We start from the raw sequence: 21,733 nt of genomic DNA on the forward strand, positions 1-21,733 counted from the left end.
TTATGCACTGAATTGTAAAACTGTGGGAGAGTTTCACTGTTTGTTTTCTGGTTGTATGACTGAAGTACTAACTGTTTAGCCTTTGTACAGGTACCTTAGTTGCTTGCTTGCTTTTGCTCTTGCTTGAGCATTGGATTGTGGTTGACACACCACTCAGGTAGTTAGCTTCTTACTTCATGTAGTCTGGAAGTCCTGTCACCTTTTTGGCAGGCATTTGGCTGGCAAGTCCTCCCTCAGAGGCTCTGTTTGTGTTTGTTTAACATTGTGCCCAAAGACCTCCCAGAAGAGGCATGTTATATTTGATAAGACCTCCAAGAGATGAGGCAATTGACGGATAAAAGGGATTAGTAGCCAATCCCCCGTTATTCGGTGAGTCGTTCTTTATGCTCGCATTACGTGCTGATGCTCCAGAACATGTACCCAAGATCTTTGTCCAGAGTCTGTCAAGTGGAATAGGATCTCACTTTCTGGATCCCTATGCTTTCTTTGTCATTAGCTCACCCTGGCCAGGGTTAAGAGCTATGAGGTCTCATCCTCATTACCAGTTTGATCTGCTCACCCTAACGTTCAATGTTAGTGGTTAAGAGCTACAGATTACCCTTACAGTTTGGCTTGTTTGTCGAGGTTGACATGACCCCTCTTGACTAAAGCCCACCCATTGTTTGAGACTCTTGTATGGATAAAGTGTGTGATGCTTGTTCACTTGTGCTGATGTGTTTATCTGCTTTTCTCTTCTCATCTCCATTTCTGTAGGAGTTGTATGATTGATTTTTGAGGAAGTTGAATGCATGTTAGAAGAGTTGTATTGATTGCATGACAACTATTAGGCTCGAGTCTTAGTCTCCCTATTAGTTTGTTGTCTCCTTGGTCTCTGGTTAGGAGAGTGTTTTACCCCTGTTAAGGGGAACTACGTCGCCCTGATTCTCATACCAGATGAGATACGTAGGCAGGAGGTTGCGAGCAATCTCTCCGGGCACCCTTTTGTTTTTTTTTTGTGTGTGTGTTCACCTCCTTTCTTGTTTTGGTGTGAGTACTTGTTTGTCCAGCGTGGACTTGTGTGGTATGTTTATAGCTTGGGGATTTCTTCTGTCATTCACTTGGGGTTCATTTACGATTGTTGTTATTTGGGGTTCATCTTTGGAGTTCATTTGTGATGATTGTTATTCATCTCGGGGTTCATCTGTGACGGTTGTTGTTACTAGGGGTTCATATTGGGGATCATTGGTGTTTGTTATTCAGTTGGGGTTCATATTCGGGGTTCATTTGTGTTGGTTATTGTTGGGAGTCGGATATAAGTCCATGTATTGGCATTCTGTTTCCTTTTGTTTTTGTTGTTGGGAGTCGGATATAAGTCCATGTATTGGCATTCTGTTTCCTTTTGTTTTTGTTGTTAGGAGTCGGATATAAGTCCATGTATTGGCATTTTGTTTCCTTGTTTGTTATTGTTAGGAGTCGGGTGTAAGTCCATGTATTGGCATTCTGTTTCCTTTTGAGTGTTTCTTTTGATGTCTCAGCGTCTCTTTTGTGGTGTCTTGTTCCAGCGTGCGTTAGCCGAGCTACGAGTGCTCTGATTCTCCTCTGGATAGAGAAGATACGTAGGCATAAGACGCGATGTCTTAGCGAGCATGCCTCCCTTTCCCCGAACTACGTTGACTCTGATGTTTGTTTCTGACAAACTACGTAGGCCCAGGATGCAACATCCTGCCGAGTCCATTTCCTCCGTCTTCTTTCTTCTTTCACCTGTTTATTATTCCAATTTGTGTAGTTTTCTTTGAGCAGTTTATTAGCAACCCTTTTTTTACTCTTTGAGCTATCTTTTGAGCGTGGATCCCGTCGAGTACGGCGGATGTGAGGGATGCTAATACCTTCCCCTTGCGTAACCGACTCCCGTGCCTTGTAATCTCTGGTCGTAAGACCGTTCCTTTCCCTTTCTTAGGTTAGTCCTGCGCTCCTTTTCCGTCATAGGATGAATAGCGTCGGTGGTGGCTCTGTATTTTTTCCGCCGGTTGTTTTTCGCGTTGCGACATGGGGATAACGGCTAATTAATCGTCTGGGGAAATCAACAAACACTGGGCACTAATCATGTTGCTGAGGGTGAAGGAGGAATCGCACCTACTGCTTTGGGGAGAACCAACAATGCTCCACATTTAGGGCTTACTGCTTTCAAACCGCTGTTGATATTCCTTTTAAATGAAATCGATTAAAATTACCGCTTTTATATGTTTAAGAAAGAAAATGTTTTGATTGAAATTTTAATTTTCAAAATGATCATAATAAAATTTAAAACTATTTGGCTGAATTAAATAAGAGTAGAAACCGTTGGATAAAAGCTTAACTTTATTTAATAGAATGGTAGTTTGTAAATGGCAAGACTCCATAGATCTTTACAAAGTTGAAAATGGTAATTTACATGGAAAAATGTTACATTAAATACAATGATCACTAATCCTCCTGCCAATTCTTGATATCCACTATGCTCTTGACTGCTACTAGGGATCAGAATCCGACAATGGGCTCAAGAAAGTCTTCAAAACTGAAGATCAGCAGGTTGCAGTTACTTGCCATAATCTCTAATTTTTGCATAAATTGCCCCAAGGTGGGGGTACTCAATTTATCAGGATAACTCTTTCTGTTTTATGTCTCTAACTTTAGCCTGGATCGCCCTTTCGGGTTTTCAATCCACCGAGACTCTCATTTTTGCCTAAGCCTCCCTTTCGGGTTTTCAACTTAGCGAGTTGTTCTTTTTCTTTTTAGGCGAAGTATTTCTTGATTGCATCTGCGTTCATAGGACGAGTGAACTCTTCACCATCCATAGTTGTAAGAATCAAAGCACCGTCTAAAAAGTCTCTCTTGACAACATATGGGCCTTTGTAATTAGGAGTCCATTTTCCCCTAGAATCTGGTTTGAAAGATAGAATCTTCTTGAGCACAAGTTCAACTTCTCTGAACACACGAGGTTTGACCTTCTTATCAAAAGCTTTCTTCATTCTCTCCTGATATAACTGACCATGACACATGGTAGTTAACCTTTTCTCTTCAATCAAATTCAATTGGTCATACCTGGTCTGACACCATTCAGCCTCAGTCAACTTGACTTCCATGAGCACACACATTGACGGGATCTCAACCTCCATGGGGAGCACAACTTCCATACCATAAACAAGTGAAAAAGGGGTTGCCCCTTTTGAAGTGCAGATGGATGTACGATACCCGTGCAAAGCAAATGGGAGCATCTCATGCCAATCCTTATACGTTACAACCATCTTCTGGATGATCTTCTTTATGTTCTTGTTTGCGGCTTCAACAACCCCATTCATCTTGGGTTTGTAGGGAGAAGAATTATGGTGTGCAATCTTGAAGTCTTTACAAAGAGCTTCCACCCTATTATTATTCAAGTTTGATCCATTATCAGTAATGATCTTGCTTGGTACCCCATAACAACATATAATCTTATTCTTGATAGACCTCATAACAACTTGCTTGGTCACATTCGCATATGATGTCGCTTCAACCCACTTTGTGAAGTAGTCAATTGCCACCAAAATGAAACGATGTCCATTCGACGCTTTGTCTTAATCATACCAATCATACCAATTCCCTACATGGAGAAGGTCCATGGGGAGGAAATGACGTTCTACAGTGTCGGAGGAACATGAATCTTATCTGTATATATTTGACACTTGTGGCACTTCTTCACAAACTTGCAACAATCAGATTCCATTGTCAGCCAATAGTAACCTGCTCGCAACATCTTCTTTGTCATTGCATGTCCATTGGGATGAGTACCAAAGGAACCTTCACGGACTTCATCCATCAACAGGTTTGCTTCGTGTCTATCCACACATATGAGCAAAACCATATCGAAGTTTCTCTTGTACAACACATCACCATTTAGGTATAAATTTCCAACTAATCTTCTCAAAGTATTCTTATCTTTCAAAGATGCCGCAGACGGGTAAATTTGACTTTGGAGGAAACACTTGATGTCGTAATACCACGACATTTCATCTTTGACTTCTTCAACAACAAACACATGACTTGGCCTATCAAGATGCATCACAGTCAAATTTGGAACCTCATTCCAATATTTCACTACGATCATTGAAGCCAACGTTGCAAGAGCATCTGCCATCCGGTTTTTATCTCGAGGGATATGATGAAACTCAACCTTCGTAAAGAAAGTTAAAATCCTCCTCGCATAATCTCTATATGGTATTAAACCGAGTTGATTCGTCTCCCATTCACCTTTTATTTGATTCACAACCAAAGTTGAATCTCCATAGACGTCTAAATATTTGATGCTGAAATCAATGGCCTCTTCAATCCCCATAATGCAAGCTTCATACTCTGCCGTATTATTTATACACTTGAAAGTCAATCTAGCTGTAAATGGAAAATGCGTGCCTTGAGGAGTAATAATCACTGCCCCAATGCCATTACCATAGTGATTAACAGCTCCATCAAATACCATGCCCCAACGGGAACCAGGTTCTGGCCCTTCTTCAAGCAATGGTTCGTCACAATATTTCATTTTCAAGTACAAGATCCCTTCGTTAGGAAAATCATACTGCACTGACTGGTACTCTTCAATGGGTTGGTAAGCCAAATGGTCAGCCAAGATACTACCTTTGATCGCTTTCTCAGATCGATATTCAATATCATACTCTGATAACAACATTTGCCAACGGGAAATCCTCCCAGTTAAAGCAGACCTCTCAAAAATATACTTGATTAGATCCATTTTGGATATCAACCAAGTGGTATGATTCAACATATATTAACGCAGATGCTTAACGGCCCAAGCCAATGCGCAACAAGTCTTCTCAAGCATAGAATACCGAGTCTCACAGTCGGTGAACTTCTTACTGAGGTAGTAAATTGAAAATTCTTCTTTCCAGTCTCATCTTGCTGACCTATAACATAACCCATACTCTCATCAAGCACAGTCAAATACATGATCAACGGTCTTCCTTCAACTGGCAGAGACAGAATTGGAGGTTTAAGCAGATACTCTTTGATACTGTCAAAAGATTTTTGGCAATCTTCGGTCTAATCACAAGACTAATCTTTCCGAAGAAGCTTGAATATAGGCGCACATGTGGCAATCATGTGTGAAATGAATCTTGAGATATAATTCAAGCGACCGAGAAAACCTCTGACTTGCTTCTTAGTTTTGGGCGCAGGCATCTCTTGTATTGCTTTGACCTTGGAAGGATCAACTTCAATACCCTTCTCGCTGACAATAAAGCCCAAAAACGTTCCAGAACGAACACCAAAAGTGCACTTATTGGGATTCAAGCGGAGTTTATACTTCCTCAAATGCTGGAATAACTTCAACAAATGCTCAACATGTTCTTATTCATCAATTGATTTAGCAATCATATCATCGACATAGACTTTAATCTCTTTATGCATCATATCATGAAAAAGAGTAGTCATTGCTCTTTGGTAGGTTGCACCAGCATTCTTTAAACGAAAAGGCATAACACTATAACAGAATGTTCCCCAGGGTGTAATGAATATGGTCTTCTCCATATCTTCTGGTTCTATCTTGATCTGATTATAACCGGAAAATCCGTCTATAAACGAAAAGACTTTGAACTTAGCTGTATTGTCTACCAACATATCAATGTGTGGCAGAGGGATGCCATCTTTCGGACTGGCGTTATTCAAATCTCTATAGTCAATGCACATACATACTTTTCCATCCTTCTTCAGAACAGGCACAATATTGTCCACCCATTACGGATATTCAGCAGTCACAAGGAAACCGACATCAATTTTCTTTTGCACTTCCTCTTTGATCTTCACTACCATATCAGGATGACTTCTTCTCAACTTTTGCTTGATTGGCGGGCATTCTGGCTTCAACGACAATCTATGCTCCACAATCTCAGAATCCAACCCAGGCATGTTTTGATAGGACCAGGCAAACACATCTGAATACTCTCGGAGAAGATCAATCAACCCCTTCTTAAGTTCAGGACATAGTCAAGATCCAATCTTGAATTCCTTCACATCATCCTCGGAACCCAAGTTGACTAACTCAATCTGCTCTTTGAACGACTGAATGGTTTTTCCTTCATGCTCAAGAAGACGAGACAATTCATCATAAACCTCTTCATCACTTTCCTCCTTAGCCTCAAACACAAGGAATTCAAAATTTGGAGAAGGAAAAGGATCATTGTATTCAATGGGGTTAAAAAGCAACCTACATAATGATTTGATATTTTGATTTTAGAGAAGTGGATTGTTACCAAATATTATGCAGATGGATAATTATATTATTTATTTATGTTTTTTGTGATTACCATTTTTAGAATAAAGCAAAAAGTAAAAATAAAACCATCATAGATGTGGATGAATAAAATTATATTTCATTAATGATCAAATTTGAAATGCCCAAGCAATGTTCACTTCTCCCTTAGGCATAGGAGAAGGATTTTCAAAAACAAATAAAAGAAATTACTTAGATCGATGCACAATAATAGGAATATCAACAGCAGTCCAATTGTTGCAATCTTTTCCATGTGTCACAAAATTGGTGCGGTCTTCATCTTCATCACCCTCTAGCGCAATAGCTAAGTGTTGTTCATTACCATGAATGAACCCTCTGTTATGGAAACTGAGTTGCACATCTTCATGTCTAACCACGGATGAACCTTGTTAGAAACCCAATCCGTCTTTGCCCTTGTTATCGGAGACTGCTACCATCTGTCCCCACTGATCAGACTAACCATTTTCAACAACCTTCAGCACCTCTTTGAATGAGGACATGGGTGCCCCATCTCTCTTTTCATCAACAATAGATAAGGCTTGGAACGGAGTTCCAACCTCATCCTCAGCTTCTACATAAGAGAAAGATGACAAGTGGCTAACCAGCAATGCCTTCTCCCCGCCAACAATAACAAGCTTCCCATTCTTGACAAATTTCAACTTCTATTGCAACGTTGAAGTAACGGCTCCTGCCTCATGAATCCACGGCCTTCCCAACAAACAGCTATAGGCCACTTCGCCAATCACAGTTTTGCTAGAACCGTTAAATGCCTTGATGATCATGCAACTATATCTCATAGGAGCTCCTTGGTATGACAGCCTAGACAAATTTGACTTTGGAAGTAAGTTCAATGAGGACCCGGTGTCTACCAACACATTTGACAGAGCGTCGTCTTTGCAGTTCATTGAGATATGCAGAGCCAAGTTATTATTTCTACCCTCCTCGAGGAGTTCTTCATCACAGAAACTGAGATTGTTGCAGAAAGTGATTTAGCCATAATATGATCAAACTGATCCACCGTAGCATCATGTTCCACATAAGCTTGCTCAAGAACTTTCTGCAGTGCTTCTCTATATGCTTTTGAGTTCATTAACAAAGACATTACTGATATCTTGGAGGGAGTTTGGAGCAGCTGCTCCACCACATTAAACTCGCTCTTCTTAATCAAACAAAGAACCTCATCATCATTGTTAGGCTTAAAACCGCTGGACTCACCAGACTTACACTTTGGAGCACTAACAGAATCTACCACTGGTACATCGTCCTTCTTATTAACAGACAAATCTTCCATATTCTTTGGGAACACCGGCCCAAACACACGACCACTACAGGTCACCTTGGTAACATCTGTTATGCTCACAAAATAATTGGTCGTAGGCAAAGGGACCTCTTGACCATTCTCCAACATGGTAGCATTATACTGATATGGGACAGCCTTATCGTATGCATACGAGACTGGACCCGCCAACCGTATAACCAACGGCGATACCGATCTATTGCTGACGTTGTTACTACTATTGCTGTCGTACCGAATCACCATTCTCTCAGGAGTTTTGAAAACCAGGACTATAACATTGACATCGTCATCTATATGACGGGATTGAACAATCTGAATCAAACCTTCATCCATCAATCTCTGGATTTCTCTCTTCACAACAATATAACCTCTGGTATTGACACTACAGATAGCACAACCATCATGATCATGCTCACAATCGCTAACCAAGAAAATATCCTTGTGCATCGTCATCAAGGACCTTCTTATGAAGCGTACATCAAATATCTTGAACTCTCCAGGACAACCGTCCACCATATTAACAGATGAATTTCCATGGGCAAGTAATGGGTTAGCTTTGACGTTTGGCGCAAGATCCTCAAAGGACACCATTCCACTTTTTACCAGCTTATGGACTTCAGACTTGAGAGGGTAGCAATTCTCAATATCATTTTTGGGATCTCCTTGATGAAAAGCACAGCGTAGTTCCGGTTTATACCACCATAGAAGTGGTTCAGGGATTTGTGGAGGATTTATTGGTTGCAACAGGTTCTTGAGAACCAAAGAGGGATATAATTTTGCGTATGTCATATGAATTGGGTCAAAAGAGACCTTTTTCCTCTCAAAATTTGATTGTTGATGATTGTTGGTATTTTTGTTATTGTAGGTGTTTGTTTGTTGTTGTGGTTGTTGTTGTTGACGTTGTTGTTGTTGAATTGGTGTTGACTGATTAGCTGAAAATACTGGGATCACTGATGATACTTGATGATGATGTTGATGGGGTGGTTGATTTCTTATTGCATGAGGCCTCCTTTGCCTCCCAATGGAAACTACATTTGCTTCAATCTCTTTCTTCTTACTGAAATTATTTCCATACCTCTTGCTGGATGACACCTCCTTTTTAGATAACCGTCCCTCTCGGACACCTTCTTCGAGCCTCATCCCCATGTTTACCCTCTCGGTAAAATCCCTAGGGGCACTGGAAATCATTCGCTCATATTAAATGAGCTCAGGGTCTTGAGAAAAATCTTAGTCATCTCCTTTTCTTCCAAAGGAGGTGTAATCTGAGCAGCAAGCTCTATCCATATTTGTGCATACTCGTTAAACGTCTCCTTGTCCTTTTGAGACAACGACCTAAACGGGTCTCTCTCTGGAGCCATATCAACATTATATTTGTACTGCTTCACGAATGCTTCACCCAAATCATTGAACGTGCGGATGCTTGCACTATCCAATCCCATGTACCACCTCAGAGTGGCACCGGTCAGACTGTCTTGAAAATAATGGATCAATAACTGATCATTATCGGTTTGGGTCGACATCTTTCTGGCGTACATCACCAGATGACTGAGTGGACAGGTATTCCCCTTGTACTTTTCAAAGTCAGGCACTTTTAACTTCATCGGAATTTTAACATTTGGAACCAAACAGAGTTCCGCAACACTCTTCCCAAGCAAATCTTTACCCCTCAGAGTTTTCAACTCCTTACGCAGCTCAAGGAATGGGTCTTTCATCTCGTCCATCTTCTCATACACATCAGGACCCTCAGACGGCTCAGAATGATGGATGGTGTCTTCTGCACGAGACAGAGTATGCACAATAGGTGGTGGCACAAACATGACCAGGCTAGATGCCGACATGGAAGCAAAGGTAGGCGCAAAGCCTTCAGGAACAAAATTTGGCAGGCATGTTGGGTGCAAAATGGGCAACAGTTGCAGGAATGGTAGAGGTAGCCACCTCTTAAATGATAGTCCTCTGAGGAGGAGGAGTTGAAGGCGTTGGAGACGACTGGTTTTGACCAGCTAACACTGACTCCATCATGGAAATCAGACGGGCGATCTCGTCCTTCAAATCTATGTTCTCTTGCTCTAGATGCTCCATAATTCTTGAGTGATTGGTGCGAGTATTGTATCGATGATTCAGTTTGGCTGAAGCATAGAAGAAACACCAATAAGACATCTGGCGAAAGAGAAACCTGTTATGCAAATGATGCATGAAATGCAATGCTTGATTGTTTTTATTTTCAAGGAACTTACTATGTTATTTGCAAATATATATGTTTAACAACAATTGCAACAAATTGATATAACCACAAAAATCTATTTTATTTATATAATTGGAAGGATTACACTGAGTACATTTTCAGAAACCAAATGAAAATACAAGAGAAAAGGAGACTAGTCATCCTATGGATCCCTAACAACAATGTCAAAAGATCTGGCTGTAGGCGCGTACTTCCTTCGAATGCGTCGGATCTCGGTCTCAAAAGAAGCCTTCATTCGAGTCTTCTCGAGGACAAGCTAATCAACAATCTTCTTCCAAGAAATGGAAGGATGAGGCATACTAGAGGACGATGAAACCTCTGTCTCTCTCTGTCTCTTCGTCACTCGGTCTTCAAGAAGCTCAATAAGTTCATCTTTTTCCTTAGACTCAAGCTACAACTCCTCATGCTTTTGGCTAAAAGCATGGAAATCGCTCTTCCCACATATCCTTTTCTCACTTCATCTTGGAGAGTGCATCTTCCAACTCCACTACATCTTGGTTAGGGAGAGTTAATGGCTCCACCACAACCATATACATAGGTCTCTCACATGCATAAGGCATCTTTGACTCCAAAGCTCTCTTTTTCACCCAAAGAGTGTAAGCTTCCAAAGCTACATAATTGCACAGACCAAGCTCGGATATTCCTTTCCTATGCACATTATGCCAAGCATGCACAATCTTTTGCTTCAAATGTTGGGGATCTTTACCCTCTTGATAGAAAATAACTTCTAATAAAGTGTTATTAGGTTTGTCTCTCAAGGGGAACCCAAGTTGACGATGATCCAAAGCATGGTTGTAATTAATTCCTCCTTGTGTACCAATCAGAGGTATATTAGAGAAATCGCCACAACTATCAATAATCTCCAAAATACTCGATGAAGAATCATACCAAACTATATCATCATTAGTGAGAGACATAAGTCTCTGAGACCACCGTAGACATTGTTTGTTCTCCTCAAAAGTAGGTGTCTGAGGCAAGTGCAAAATAAACCACTTGTGCACAAGAGGAATGCAACATAAAATCGTTCCACCACCCTTAGAATTCCTTAGATGCAAAGAGAATTATATATCTCCTAACAGAGTAGGAACATGATTCCTAATCAAGAAAATTCTAATGGCGTTAACATCAACAAAACCGTCAATCTTAGGGAACAAAGCTAAACCATAGATGAGCAACAAAAAGATAGCTTCAAAAGCATCCACACTACCGGCTTAAGCAAAGGCAATAGCTTCCTTGATGAGGAACTCAAAAGTCAATCCAAACAATCCTCCTTTTTTCACCCAATGAGCCTTAATCTCATACTTTTTCAAGTGAGGAGCTTCAGCAATGAGATGAGATCTGGGGATCTCTTCCAATCCACTAAAAGGCACATCGTTAGAAACAGGTATTCCCAAGAGATGGGCATACTCCTCCAACATAGGCACAAGCTGATAATCAGGAAAAGTGAAGCAACGGTAGAGAGGGTCATAGAACTGAACCAACACACTCAAGATTCCTTCAACCACATCAGCAGATAAAACAGACAAAAGCTTCCCATGGCGATGCTTGAAGTCCAAGGGATCTAATACAAAAGATGATAGCTCCCTAAGGGAACACTATACTTCTTAGTGTTCCTTCGTCCACAATCCATGGTCTGAAAATATTTGCAAATAACACCTCAGTTCCTTGAAATTTTCGTGTGATGAATGTTATGATGCGCATGAATGAATGAATGCAACAATCACAAATAAGGGATCACACACAAGGCAAACAAACAAAGGTCAATGGATGAATCAAGTCATCGTCAAGATCAATCATCCATTTTGGTGGATTATTATTTTCACCTTACCAACACCAAAGTTCCATTGATATTGACAAGACTTGATTGGATCAACCAAGAATCAAGGGTTTGTTGTGAGTCACAAGCATGGAGTCTGGGTAAGAACCATCCCAAAGGAGTTAACTAAGGATAAAAACCTGTAGATCATGTTCTAAAAGGTTTCCAGAGTCTTAATTCCATCTATCGGATATTACATGTTAGGATGACTGACTCATCAACCCATAATATTCTCAAGAGAAACTCGTCTGAGTGTAGTATCGCGTAACAACTGTTATCAAGTCTACACTTGGTCAGTCTCCGCACTACGTCCTAAATAGGCTAAGAGGGGTTAAATGTTCTACGGTCCTCAACTTCTCGGACCCATAATCAGAGATAGTAATGCCTAGCCACAAATAACTTTTGTGACATTCCTAACTCCAAAAGGGTCTCCACTGAGTAGATGGGTCTCAAGCCAACTTGTTAAGGACTACTCCACACAAGTCGAACATGACTATACCATCTTCCTATCTTAATTGCACTCAAGTTCGGGTAGAACTTATCACACCAGTCAGAGATCACCAAGCACAACAAGCAAATTATATCATACAAACAAATACACATATATCAAATATACAATTATATACACATAAAAAGTAGGCTAAACCCACTGGAGACTACTCCCCAGCAGAGTCGCCACTTAATTTCCGTAGCGGTAAATTCATGACCATCAAGCTATGGATAAGCTAGACATCAATAAAACCAGAGTCGTCACCGTGCTTTTAGTGTTTCCAAGGGAAAAGGGAAAAGTACGAAAAAAACCCAAAAGATAAGAAGTTTTCAAATCAAAACTAATAAAATGCCAGAGATTACAGGTAAGGGGGTTGGTTACACGGAGAGAATGTGTTAGTACCCAAAGTGTCCTAGGTACTCCTAGGGAGCCCTTTCTGTATGCATATGTGTTTTTATACAAATGATGTTTGCAATACATAGAATGGGGGATGAGAAAAGAATTTAATAATTATATTTTTGTGTTTGACAAGATCTTCGGACTTGTACCTACGTACCAACATAAAAATGAGGGATCAAAACCTCGTAGTTCGTGGTATAAGTTTCAAAGTGAGTGCATTGCTTTTAACAAAAATTTAAGTTTGAAAGAGGCACAAAGAGCCTAAAAAAGGTTTGAATGAGTGTTAGTTTTTTTTGCCTTTTGAAAATTTTAAGTCAAGTATAGTTAAGTCCATTTACAAATTTGATTAAGAAAAAGTTTGAAAATGCAATGGCATAGGGTCAAGTTTCTAACTTGCAATATGGTCAAAGTTTAGAAAAACATATACAAATGGAATCCAAATGGAGTTGCTTTTTTTGTATTCCAAACATACCCTTACAATTTTTTTAAAATAATAAAATAAAAATATGTGGTGGTAGTATACTACTACCACTTCAAATATAACTGTAATCCCCACCATATAATATAGTTTTTATTTCGAATGTGCGATTATTGCATGGGTTACAAAAGAAAGAGAAATAAAACAAAGAATTGATAATAATAAAAAACAAAGATTAGAAAGAGAAATAAAGGAAGATAGAAGAAGAAGAAAAAAATTCATGGAGGCACAAATGTCTTAGAGTACTTTATTTCAAATCAAAGGTAATTGCTTAAAAAAAGTTATGGATGAACAAATTTAGCTTTCTTTAGTTTATATTATCTCAAGTTATTTTCTTTATAATAAAAATGGATAGAGATCGGCACAGTTGGAGAAAAGCATTATTGGCAGTATTCTTTAAATACGCATGAACGTTTCTTCTCCAACTCTCTCTCTTCATCTTTGTATACACTCTTCTTTAACTTGGTTCATTTTATAATCCTTTATTTTTTTCTCTTTTTTTATTGGGAGAAAAAATTTTGTTCTTCAAATTGATCATTTTAGGATGTATATATTTAGTAATCAATATCAAACTCCTGCCTGTAGAATCAGGATATGCTTTTCGAGCAAAACACATTATTGCTCGAAATTTCAAAAATAATATGATGATGGAAAAATCTCGGTTGCCTCATCCAATTACCTGTAGAAACTCCAATGCAAGATTGTTTCATCATGAATCACATGACACATGTTGTAATGGTGGAAAGATATTTAGGTAACATCCTAGCGTTCAAACGGGAACGAGAGTGCATGTCTGTCCGCTTTTATAGATCCGCACACGCATCTAACTATTAATGGATATTTTTTATTTTAATTTAAATTTAAACTATTTATGTAATAAATTTTACGATACGTATTCTCATATTTAATTTTATTCTATTTTAATTAAAATCTCTCTCTCTCTCTCTCTCTCTCTCTCTCTCTCTCTCTCTCTCTCTCTCTCTCTCTCTATATATATATATATATATATATATATATATATATATATATATATATATATATATATATATATATATATATATATATATATATATATATATAACCGTCCCAAGAAATGTCATGAGTTCCTTGAAAGTGTGATCTTGGAAATGTCATATTTGTAATTTTGAAATGGAACTCTCGACTGACTGTTTATAGGGCGAGATGTTTGAGCTTGTTTCTCTTTTTTTATCTTTTCTTACAACTATACATCTACGACATCGAGGTAAAACATTCATTTATCGAACATTAATGTAAAGTTTAAGAAGTAGAGGAGAAATTGTCTTAGCGACTGCATCATCTGGCATAGCTGCAACATTGTTACCCGGTTGTAGGACTGCACACTCTTTCTTTAAGATACCTATTGATATACAACCGAGTTCCATTTGTGGTATTCAAAAGCAAAAAGATCTTGTGAATCACATTAGAGTTGCTGCTGCAATAATTTGGGATGAAACACCAATGACAAACAAAAATTGTTTGGAAGCCTTAGATCGATCATTACAAGACATTTGTAGTAACAGTGCTCTATTTGGTAGAAAAGTTATGATCATGGTGGGAGATTTTTGTCAAGTTCTTCCTGTTCTAAGAAAAGGTACTAAGGCACAAATGATTTCAGCGTGTATTGTTCTGTCTCATTTATGGAATCATACCAAGATTTTGCATTAGCGTCAAAATATGCGATCATTGCATGATCAAGAGTTTGCAAAATTTCTTATTCGCATTGGTGATGGTGTTGAACCTACCAAACCAGATGACATGGCGAGGTTACATTTGCATATTGCAATCCCATGGAAAAAAGAACATTCCATACAAGTACTTATCCAATATATTTTTCCTAATTTAGAATTGCATGGTTGGGATGCCCCATATATGGTACAAAGAGCTATTTTGAAACCAACAAATGATGATATCCAGAAATTGAATGATATGATTATCGACCAGTTTCCAGGAGAAGAACATAATTTGTTATCTTTTGATGAGGTTGAAGGAGATAATAATAATTTATACCAGTAAGTATTCTTAAACTCAATTGCACAAGGTAGTTTGTCACCATATATTCTAAATATAAAAAAGAGTGCACCATTGATGTTGTTATAAAATCTAGATCCTAGATATGGATTGTGTAATGGGACGCGGTTATTATGTCGTGGTTTATTTATGAATATGTTGGATGTGAAAATCTTGACAGGAAACAACGCAGGAAAACGTGCGTTTTTACCCAGAATTAAAATAAAAACATTTGCAAGTGATGGACTGCCTTTTGTCCTTAGTAGAAAGCAGTTTCCTGTGCCACTAAGTTTTGAAACTACAATAAATAAATTACACGGATAAACCATTCCAAATGTTGAAATATATCTTCCACGACATATTTTTAGTCATGGACAGTTATATGTGGCTTTATCCATGGGTGTTTCACAGACTACAACAAGAGTTTTAACTAGGGAAGGAAAATTGAAAAGAGAAGATGGTGGCTACACAAAAAATGTAGTTTACAAACAAAGTCTTTTATCGCACCCGCAAATATTTATTAAATTCATTAAAAAAAATTCTCACACATTGATTCCCATTTTTGTTACACGACATACCAAACTCATATTTTATTCTTTTAAAAATAGACAATTTTTTTAAATTAAATCAGTGTTACAAATTGAACAAACAGATATGGAAAAGGCAATTTAGAATTAATACACTTTTACAACCTTTCATAGTTAAACAAATAATAAATAAAAAATTGTCATTATTGAAATTCCTTTTTTTAACGTTGTATATATATATATATATATATATATATATATATATAATATATATATATATATATATATATATATATATATATATATATATATATATATATATATATATATATATATATATATATATATATATATATATATATATATATATATATATATATATATATATATATAGAGAGAGAGAGAGAGAGAGAGAGAGAGAGAGAGAGAGAGAGAGAGAGAGAGAGAGAGAGAGAGAGAGAGAGAGATTTTAATTAAAATAGAATAAAAAATAAATATGAGAATACGTATCGTAAAATTTATTACATAAATAGTTTAAATTTAAATTTAAAAAAAATATTCATTAATAGTTTGATGGGTGTGCGGATCTATAAAAGCGGACAGACAGGCACTCTCGTTCCCATTTGAACGCTAGGATGTTACCTAAATATCTTTTCATCATTACAACATGTGTCACATGATTCATGATGAAACAATCTTGCATTGCAGTGTCTACATGTAATTGGATGAGGCAACCGGGATTTTTCTATCATCATATTATTTTTGATGTTTCGAGCAATATTGTGCTTTGCTCGAAAAACATGTCCTGATTCTACAGGCAGAAGTTTGATATTGATTACTAAATATCATCTAAAATCTAAAATACAAACAAAAAATGTACCTAAGAAGCCTCAATTAGAATACTTTAATATTGCATGATTTTAAATTTTATGTCGCATGAGCAAAAGCTACATTTATTTGAAACAAAATGTTTATTAACATACCTTGAGGACAACGGGATAATGCACCATTTTCATCAACATCCATATCATCTGATACAAAATATATATATATATATATATATATATATATATATATATATATATATATATATATGTGTGTGTGTGTGTGTGTATATATATATATATATATATATATATACACACACACACATATATATATATATATATATATATATATATATATATATATATATATATATATATATATATATATATATATATATATATATATATATATTATTACTCGCATACTTAGAACTATATCACTTATACCTATATCGGATTGACTCATGTTGTTTCGATGATTAGGTGATGTGCAATTACGATCTGCGAGTTTAAATACATAAAATGGGATATGACGAATGTAACACCCTTCTAAAATACCCCAATAATTAATTAAAACAACAAAATATGAATCAGAGTAGATATGCAATTTCAGGGTGTCACACTTGACACTTCACACCATTCACCAAAATAACTTGTCATGCTCATTTATTAATCAAAATAAAACATTGCACAATTCGCAGCGGATAGAAATCTAACAACATGGAAACCATGTAACACATTTCATGTAAAATTGTTCAACAACCAAAAATGAAAACAAAGTAAAACATCCCGTCCCGATGTTACATATACCAGAGCATGACCCACTAAGGAACTACACTAGACTCCAAGCACTAGCTTCTACTCAATCACTGCTCGTTACCTGAAACATAGTTGTAAGGGTGAGTTCCTCAATCGATATAATAAGCATTATAAAATATCATGTAATGCTAAGTAAATTAACACATTCATCACCCTAATCATATCACACATTCAACAACGGCAACCTCAACTCATAATCATACTCAACACAAACACAAAACACACGTATAATATTGGAATACATCCATTCATATTATACGCCATACATACATTATGAAATGAGACTCCATGCATGCGGTACCGACTATTCGTGAACACATAGTTCAACCTCACCGATCAAACCCAGATACGGCTACCAAGCTCACTAGTCCCACTCATTTGAGACCTAGTGACTCCCTCACTAATTCCTCACCATGGGAATTAGCTACCACCATAAAGGCTATGATATGCACGCTAAATCACCTAGCATGCAACATCAACAACAATCCACAATGGACATATGCTCACACTCTAAGCCATAAACAGTCCATCCACAATTGCATACATAATAGATATATTCACAGCATTATGCATACCATCATACATCATCAGCATATTTATCACAGAATCATATCATGTCATGCCAAATAATAAATCACAGTATTAGCACACTCTACTAATACCTATACTGCTCAAAACAACGGGAAATGATCCCTACTATATCATACATCAGCTAAATTACATCACTCAGCTGAAACGACCAAAACTGCACAACAACAGCTCAGAAAAATCAAACTTCTGCCCATACACGTATGCCTCATGCCCATACGCGTATGGCACATTTCCTAGCCAAGCCCATACAATATGTACACAATATTTAAATATCAATTTTTCACTTTTCGGGGTGTTACAACTCTCCCCCACTAAAAGAGTTTTCGTCCTCGAAAACATACCTCAAGCGAATAACTCCGGATAAGACTCCTTCATCTGACTCTCAAGTTCCCAAGTCACATTGCCACCTGCTGGTCCTCCCCAAGCTACCTTTACCAAAGCAATCTCTTTACCCCGCAACTGCTTCAACTCTCGATCCTCGATCCTCATAGGTGATGTTTCAACAGTCAGGTTATCTCTCACCTGTACATCATCTACTTGGACCACATGCGACGGATCAGGAATGTACCTCCTCAACTGAGACACATGAAAAACCTCATGCAAATTCGCAAGTGACGGCGGTAAAGCGATACGATAGGCTACCTCCCCTATCCTCTCCAAAATCTGATAAGGACCAATAAATCGAGGTGTCAACTTCTTCGACTTCAAAGCTCGACCAACCCCAGTTATCGGAGTAACACGAAGAAACACATGATCTCCCTCTTGAAACTCAAGTGACTTCCTCCTCTTGTCGTGATAACTCTTCTGACGACTGTGAGCAATCCTCATCTTCTCCTGAATCATCTTAATCTTTTCCGTAGTTTGTTGAACAATCTCCGGTCCAACCACAGCACTCTCACCGGACTCATACCAACATAAAGGTGTCCGACATCTCCTACCATACAAAGCTTCAAACAGTGCCATACCAATGCTCGAATGAAAACTATTGTTGTAGGTAAACTCAATCAAAGGTAAATAACAATCCCAAGCACCTCCCTTTTCCAAAACACAAGCCCTCAAAAGATCCTCCAGTGACTGAATCGTCCTCTCAGTCTGACCATCAGTCTGCGGATGATATGCAGAACTCAATCTCAGCTTAGTTCCCAAAGCCCTCTGCAAACTTTCCCAGAACTTCGATGTAAATCTAGGATCTCTGTCCGAAACAATACTCGACGGAATGCCATGCAAACTTACAATTTTCTCAATATACAACTCAGCTAATCTCTCTAACGGATAATCCATTCTGATCGGAATGAAATGAGCCGATTTTGTCAATCTGTCAACAATCACCCAAATAGCTTCAAAATTCTTAATTGTCCTCGGTAAACCAGAAACAAAATCCATACTGATATTATCCCACTTCCACTCTGGAATAGCCAACGGTTGCATTAGCCCAGACGGCTTCTGATGCTCAATCTTTGACTTCTGACAAGTCAAACAAGAATAAACAAAACTCGCAATTTCTCTTTTCATTCCCGGCCACCAAAATAACTTTTTCAAATCATGATACATCTTCGTAGCCCCAGGATGAATACTCAGGCCACTACGATGTCCTTCCTCAAGAATACTCTTCTTAAGTTCGGTAACATCCGGAATACACACCCGATTACCAAATTTCAAAACACCATTCTCATCAACTCTGAATTCACCACCTTGACCTTGATTCACTATAGTCAACTTATCAACCAAAAGCACATCGAATTTCTGACCCTCTCTAATCTCATCCAGAATACCACTCGTTAACTTCAACATTCCCAATTTAACACTATTGTGAGTACTCTCACACACCAAACTCAAGTCTCTAAACTGCTCAATTAAATCCAATTCCTTAACCATTAACATAGACATATGCAATGATTTCCGACTCAATGCATCAACCACTACGTTTGCTTTACCCGGATGGTAATTCAAACCAAAGTCATAATCCTTCAGAAACTCTAACCATCTCCTCTGTCTCATATTCAGCTCTTTCTGATCAAACAAATACTTTAAACTTTTATGGTCACTGAAAACCTCAAATCTTGACCCGTACAAGTAATGCCTCCATAACTTCAGAACAAATACCACAGCTGCCAACTCTAAATCGTGTGTCGGATAGTTCCTCTCATGAACCTTCAGTTGTCTCGAAGCATAAGCTACAACCTGCTTATTCTGCATCAAAACACCACCCAAACCCAACAATGAAGCATCACAGTAAACCTCAAATGGTTCCGACGGACTTGGTAATATCAGAATAGGAGCAGTAGTTAACCTTCTCTTTAACTCTTGGAAACCTTCTTCACATTTTGAGTCCCAAACAAACGCTTGCCCCTTTCTAGTCAACATCGTCAACGATAACGCCAACTTAGAAAATCCCTCAATGAATTTCCTATAATAACCTGCAAGTCCAAGAAAACTCCTTATCTCAAAAACTGACTTCGGAGCTTCCCACTTAGATACCGCTTCTATCTTAGAAGGATCAACAGCAACACCACCTCTTGAAACCACATGACCAAGAAAACTAACCTCTTCTAACCAAAATTCACACTTGGACAGTTTAGCAAATAACTTCTTTTCTCGTAGAACTCCTAAAACCACTCTCAAATGTTCAGCATGCTCTTCTTCAGATTTCGAATACACCAAAATATCGTCAATAAACACCACAACAAACTTGTCTAGGTACGGATGGAAAATCCTATTCATATACTCCATAAATACCCCAGGCACATTAGTCACACCAAAAGGCATTACAAAATACTCATAATGTCCATACCTTGTTCTGAAAGCAGTCTTCTGAATATCCTCAGTTTTCACACGTATCTGATGATACCCCGATCTCAAATCTATTTTGCTGAACACACTCGCACCAACCAACTGATCCATCAAATCATCAATCCTCGGCAAAGGATACCGATTCTTGATCGTCACTTTATTCAATTGCCTGTAGTCCACACACAACCTCATAGTACCTTCTTTCTTCTTAACCAATAACACTGGTGCGCCCCACGGTGACACACTCAGACGAATAAATTTCTTATCCAACAGATCTTCCAGCTGACTCTTCAATTCAGTTAACTCAACAGCAGACATACGGTACGGAGCCATCGATATCGGCCTAGTACCAGGTACCAAATCAATCGAGAACTCAACTTCACGCTCTGGCGGTAATTCATTCACTTCTTCAGGAAACACATCAGGAAAATCACACACCACGGCTAGATCACAAATCGCCAGTTTATCTTTAGCCTCCAAAGTCGCTAACAGCATAAACAACTCTGCCCCATCTGCTACTGCATCATTCACCTGCCTTGCTGATAGAAACAAACTCTTTCCTTCCTCAATCTCAGGAAAGATCACAGTCTTATCAAAACAGTTGATATAAACTCGGTTAAACACCAACCAGTTCATACCCAGGATAACATCAATCTGCACTAGTGGAAGACACACGAGATCCATCCCAAAGTCTCTACCAAAAATACTCAAAGGGCAATTTAAACAAACTGAAGTAGTAGTCACTGAACCCTTCGCAGGAGTATCAATCACCATACTCCCATGCATCTCAGATATCTCTAATTTAAGTTTCACAGCACAATCCAAAGATATAAAAGAATGAGTCGCACCTGTGTCAATAATAGCTACAAGAGGAAAGCCATTAATATAACACGTACCTCAGATCAAACGATCATCTGCAGAAGTCTCAGAACCCGATAAAGCAAAGACCTTGCCTCCCGACTGGTTCTCTTTCTTCGGCTTAGGACACTGTGGACTGATATGACCCACCTCTCCACAGTTGAAACAAGTCATAGTCTTCAACCGGCACTCTGCAGCCAAGTGACCACCTTTGCCACACTTGAAACACTTCTTCTCAGTACTGGTACACTCATGGATACGATGCCCAGCCTGACCACATCTGTAACACTTAGC

The 21,733-nt window shown here is 38.2% G+C and overlaps 1 protein-coding gene across 1 annotated transcript in view; it reads left to right on the forward strand.

The window, feature by feature from the left end:
• Positions 1 to 15,033, forward strand: part of LOC127095562 (uncharacterized) — a 32,727-nt gene extending 17,694 nt beyond the window's left edge. The window contains exons 2-3 of the mRNA XM_051034236.1: positions 14,277 to 14,611; positions 14,717 to 15,033. Of these exons, the coding sequence (XP_050890193.1) occupies positions 14,277 to 14,611; positions 14,717 to 15,033 (652 nt within the window). The remainder of the gene's footprint in view (positions 1 to 14,276; positions 14,612 to 14,716) is intronic.
• Positions 15,034 to 21,733: the final 6,700 nt, after the last annotated feature.

The sequence above is a fragment of the Lathyrus oleraceus genome, chromosome 6, assembly GCF_024323335.1.
Source record: "Lathyrus oleraceus cultivar Zhongwan6 chromosome 6, CAAS_Psat_ZW6_1.0, whole genome shotgun sequence".
NCBI lineage: Eukaryota > Viridiplantae > Streptophyta > Magnoliopsida > Fabales > Fabaceae > Lathyrus > Lathyrus oleraceus.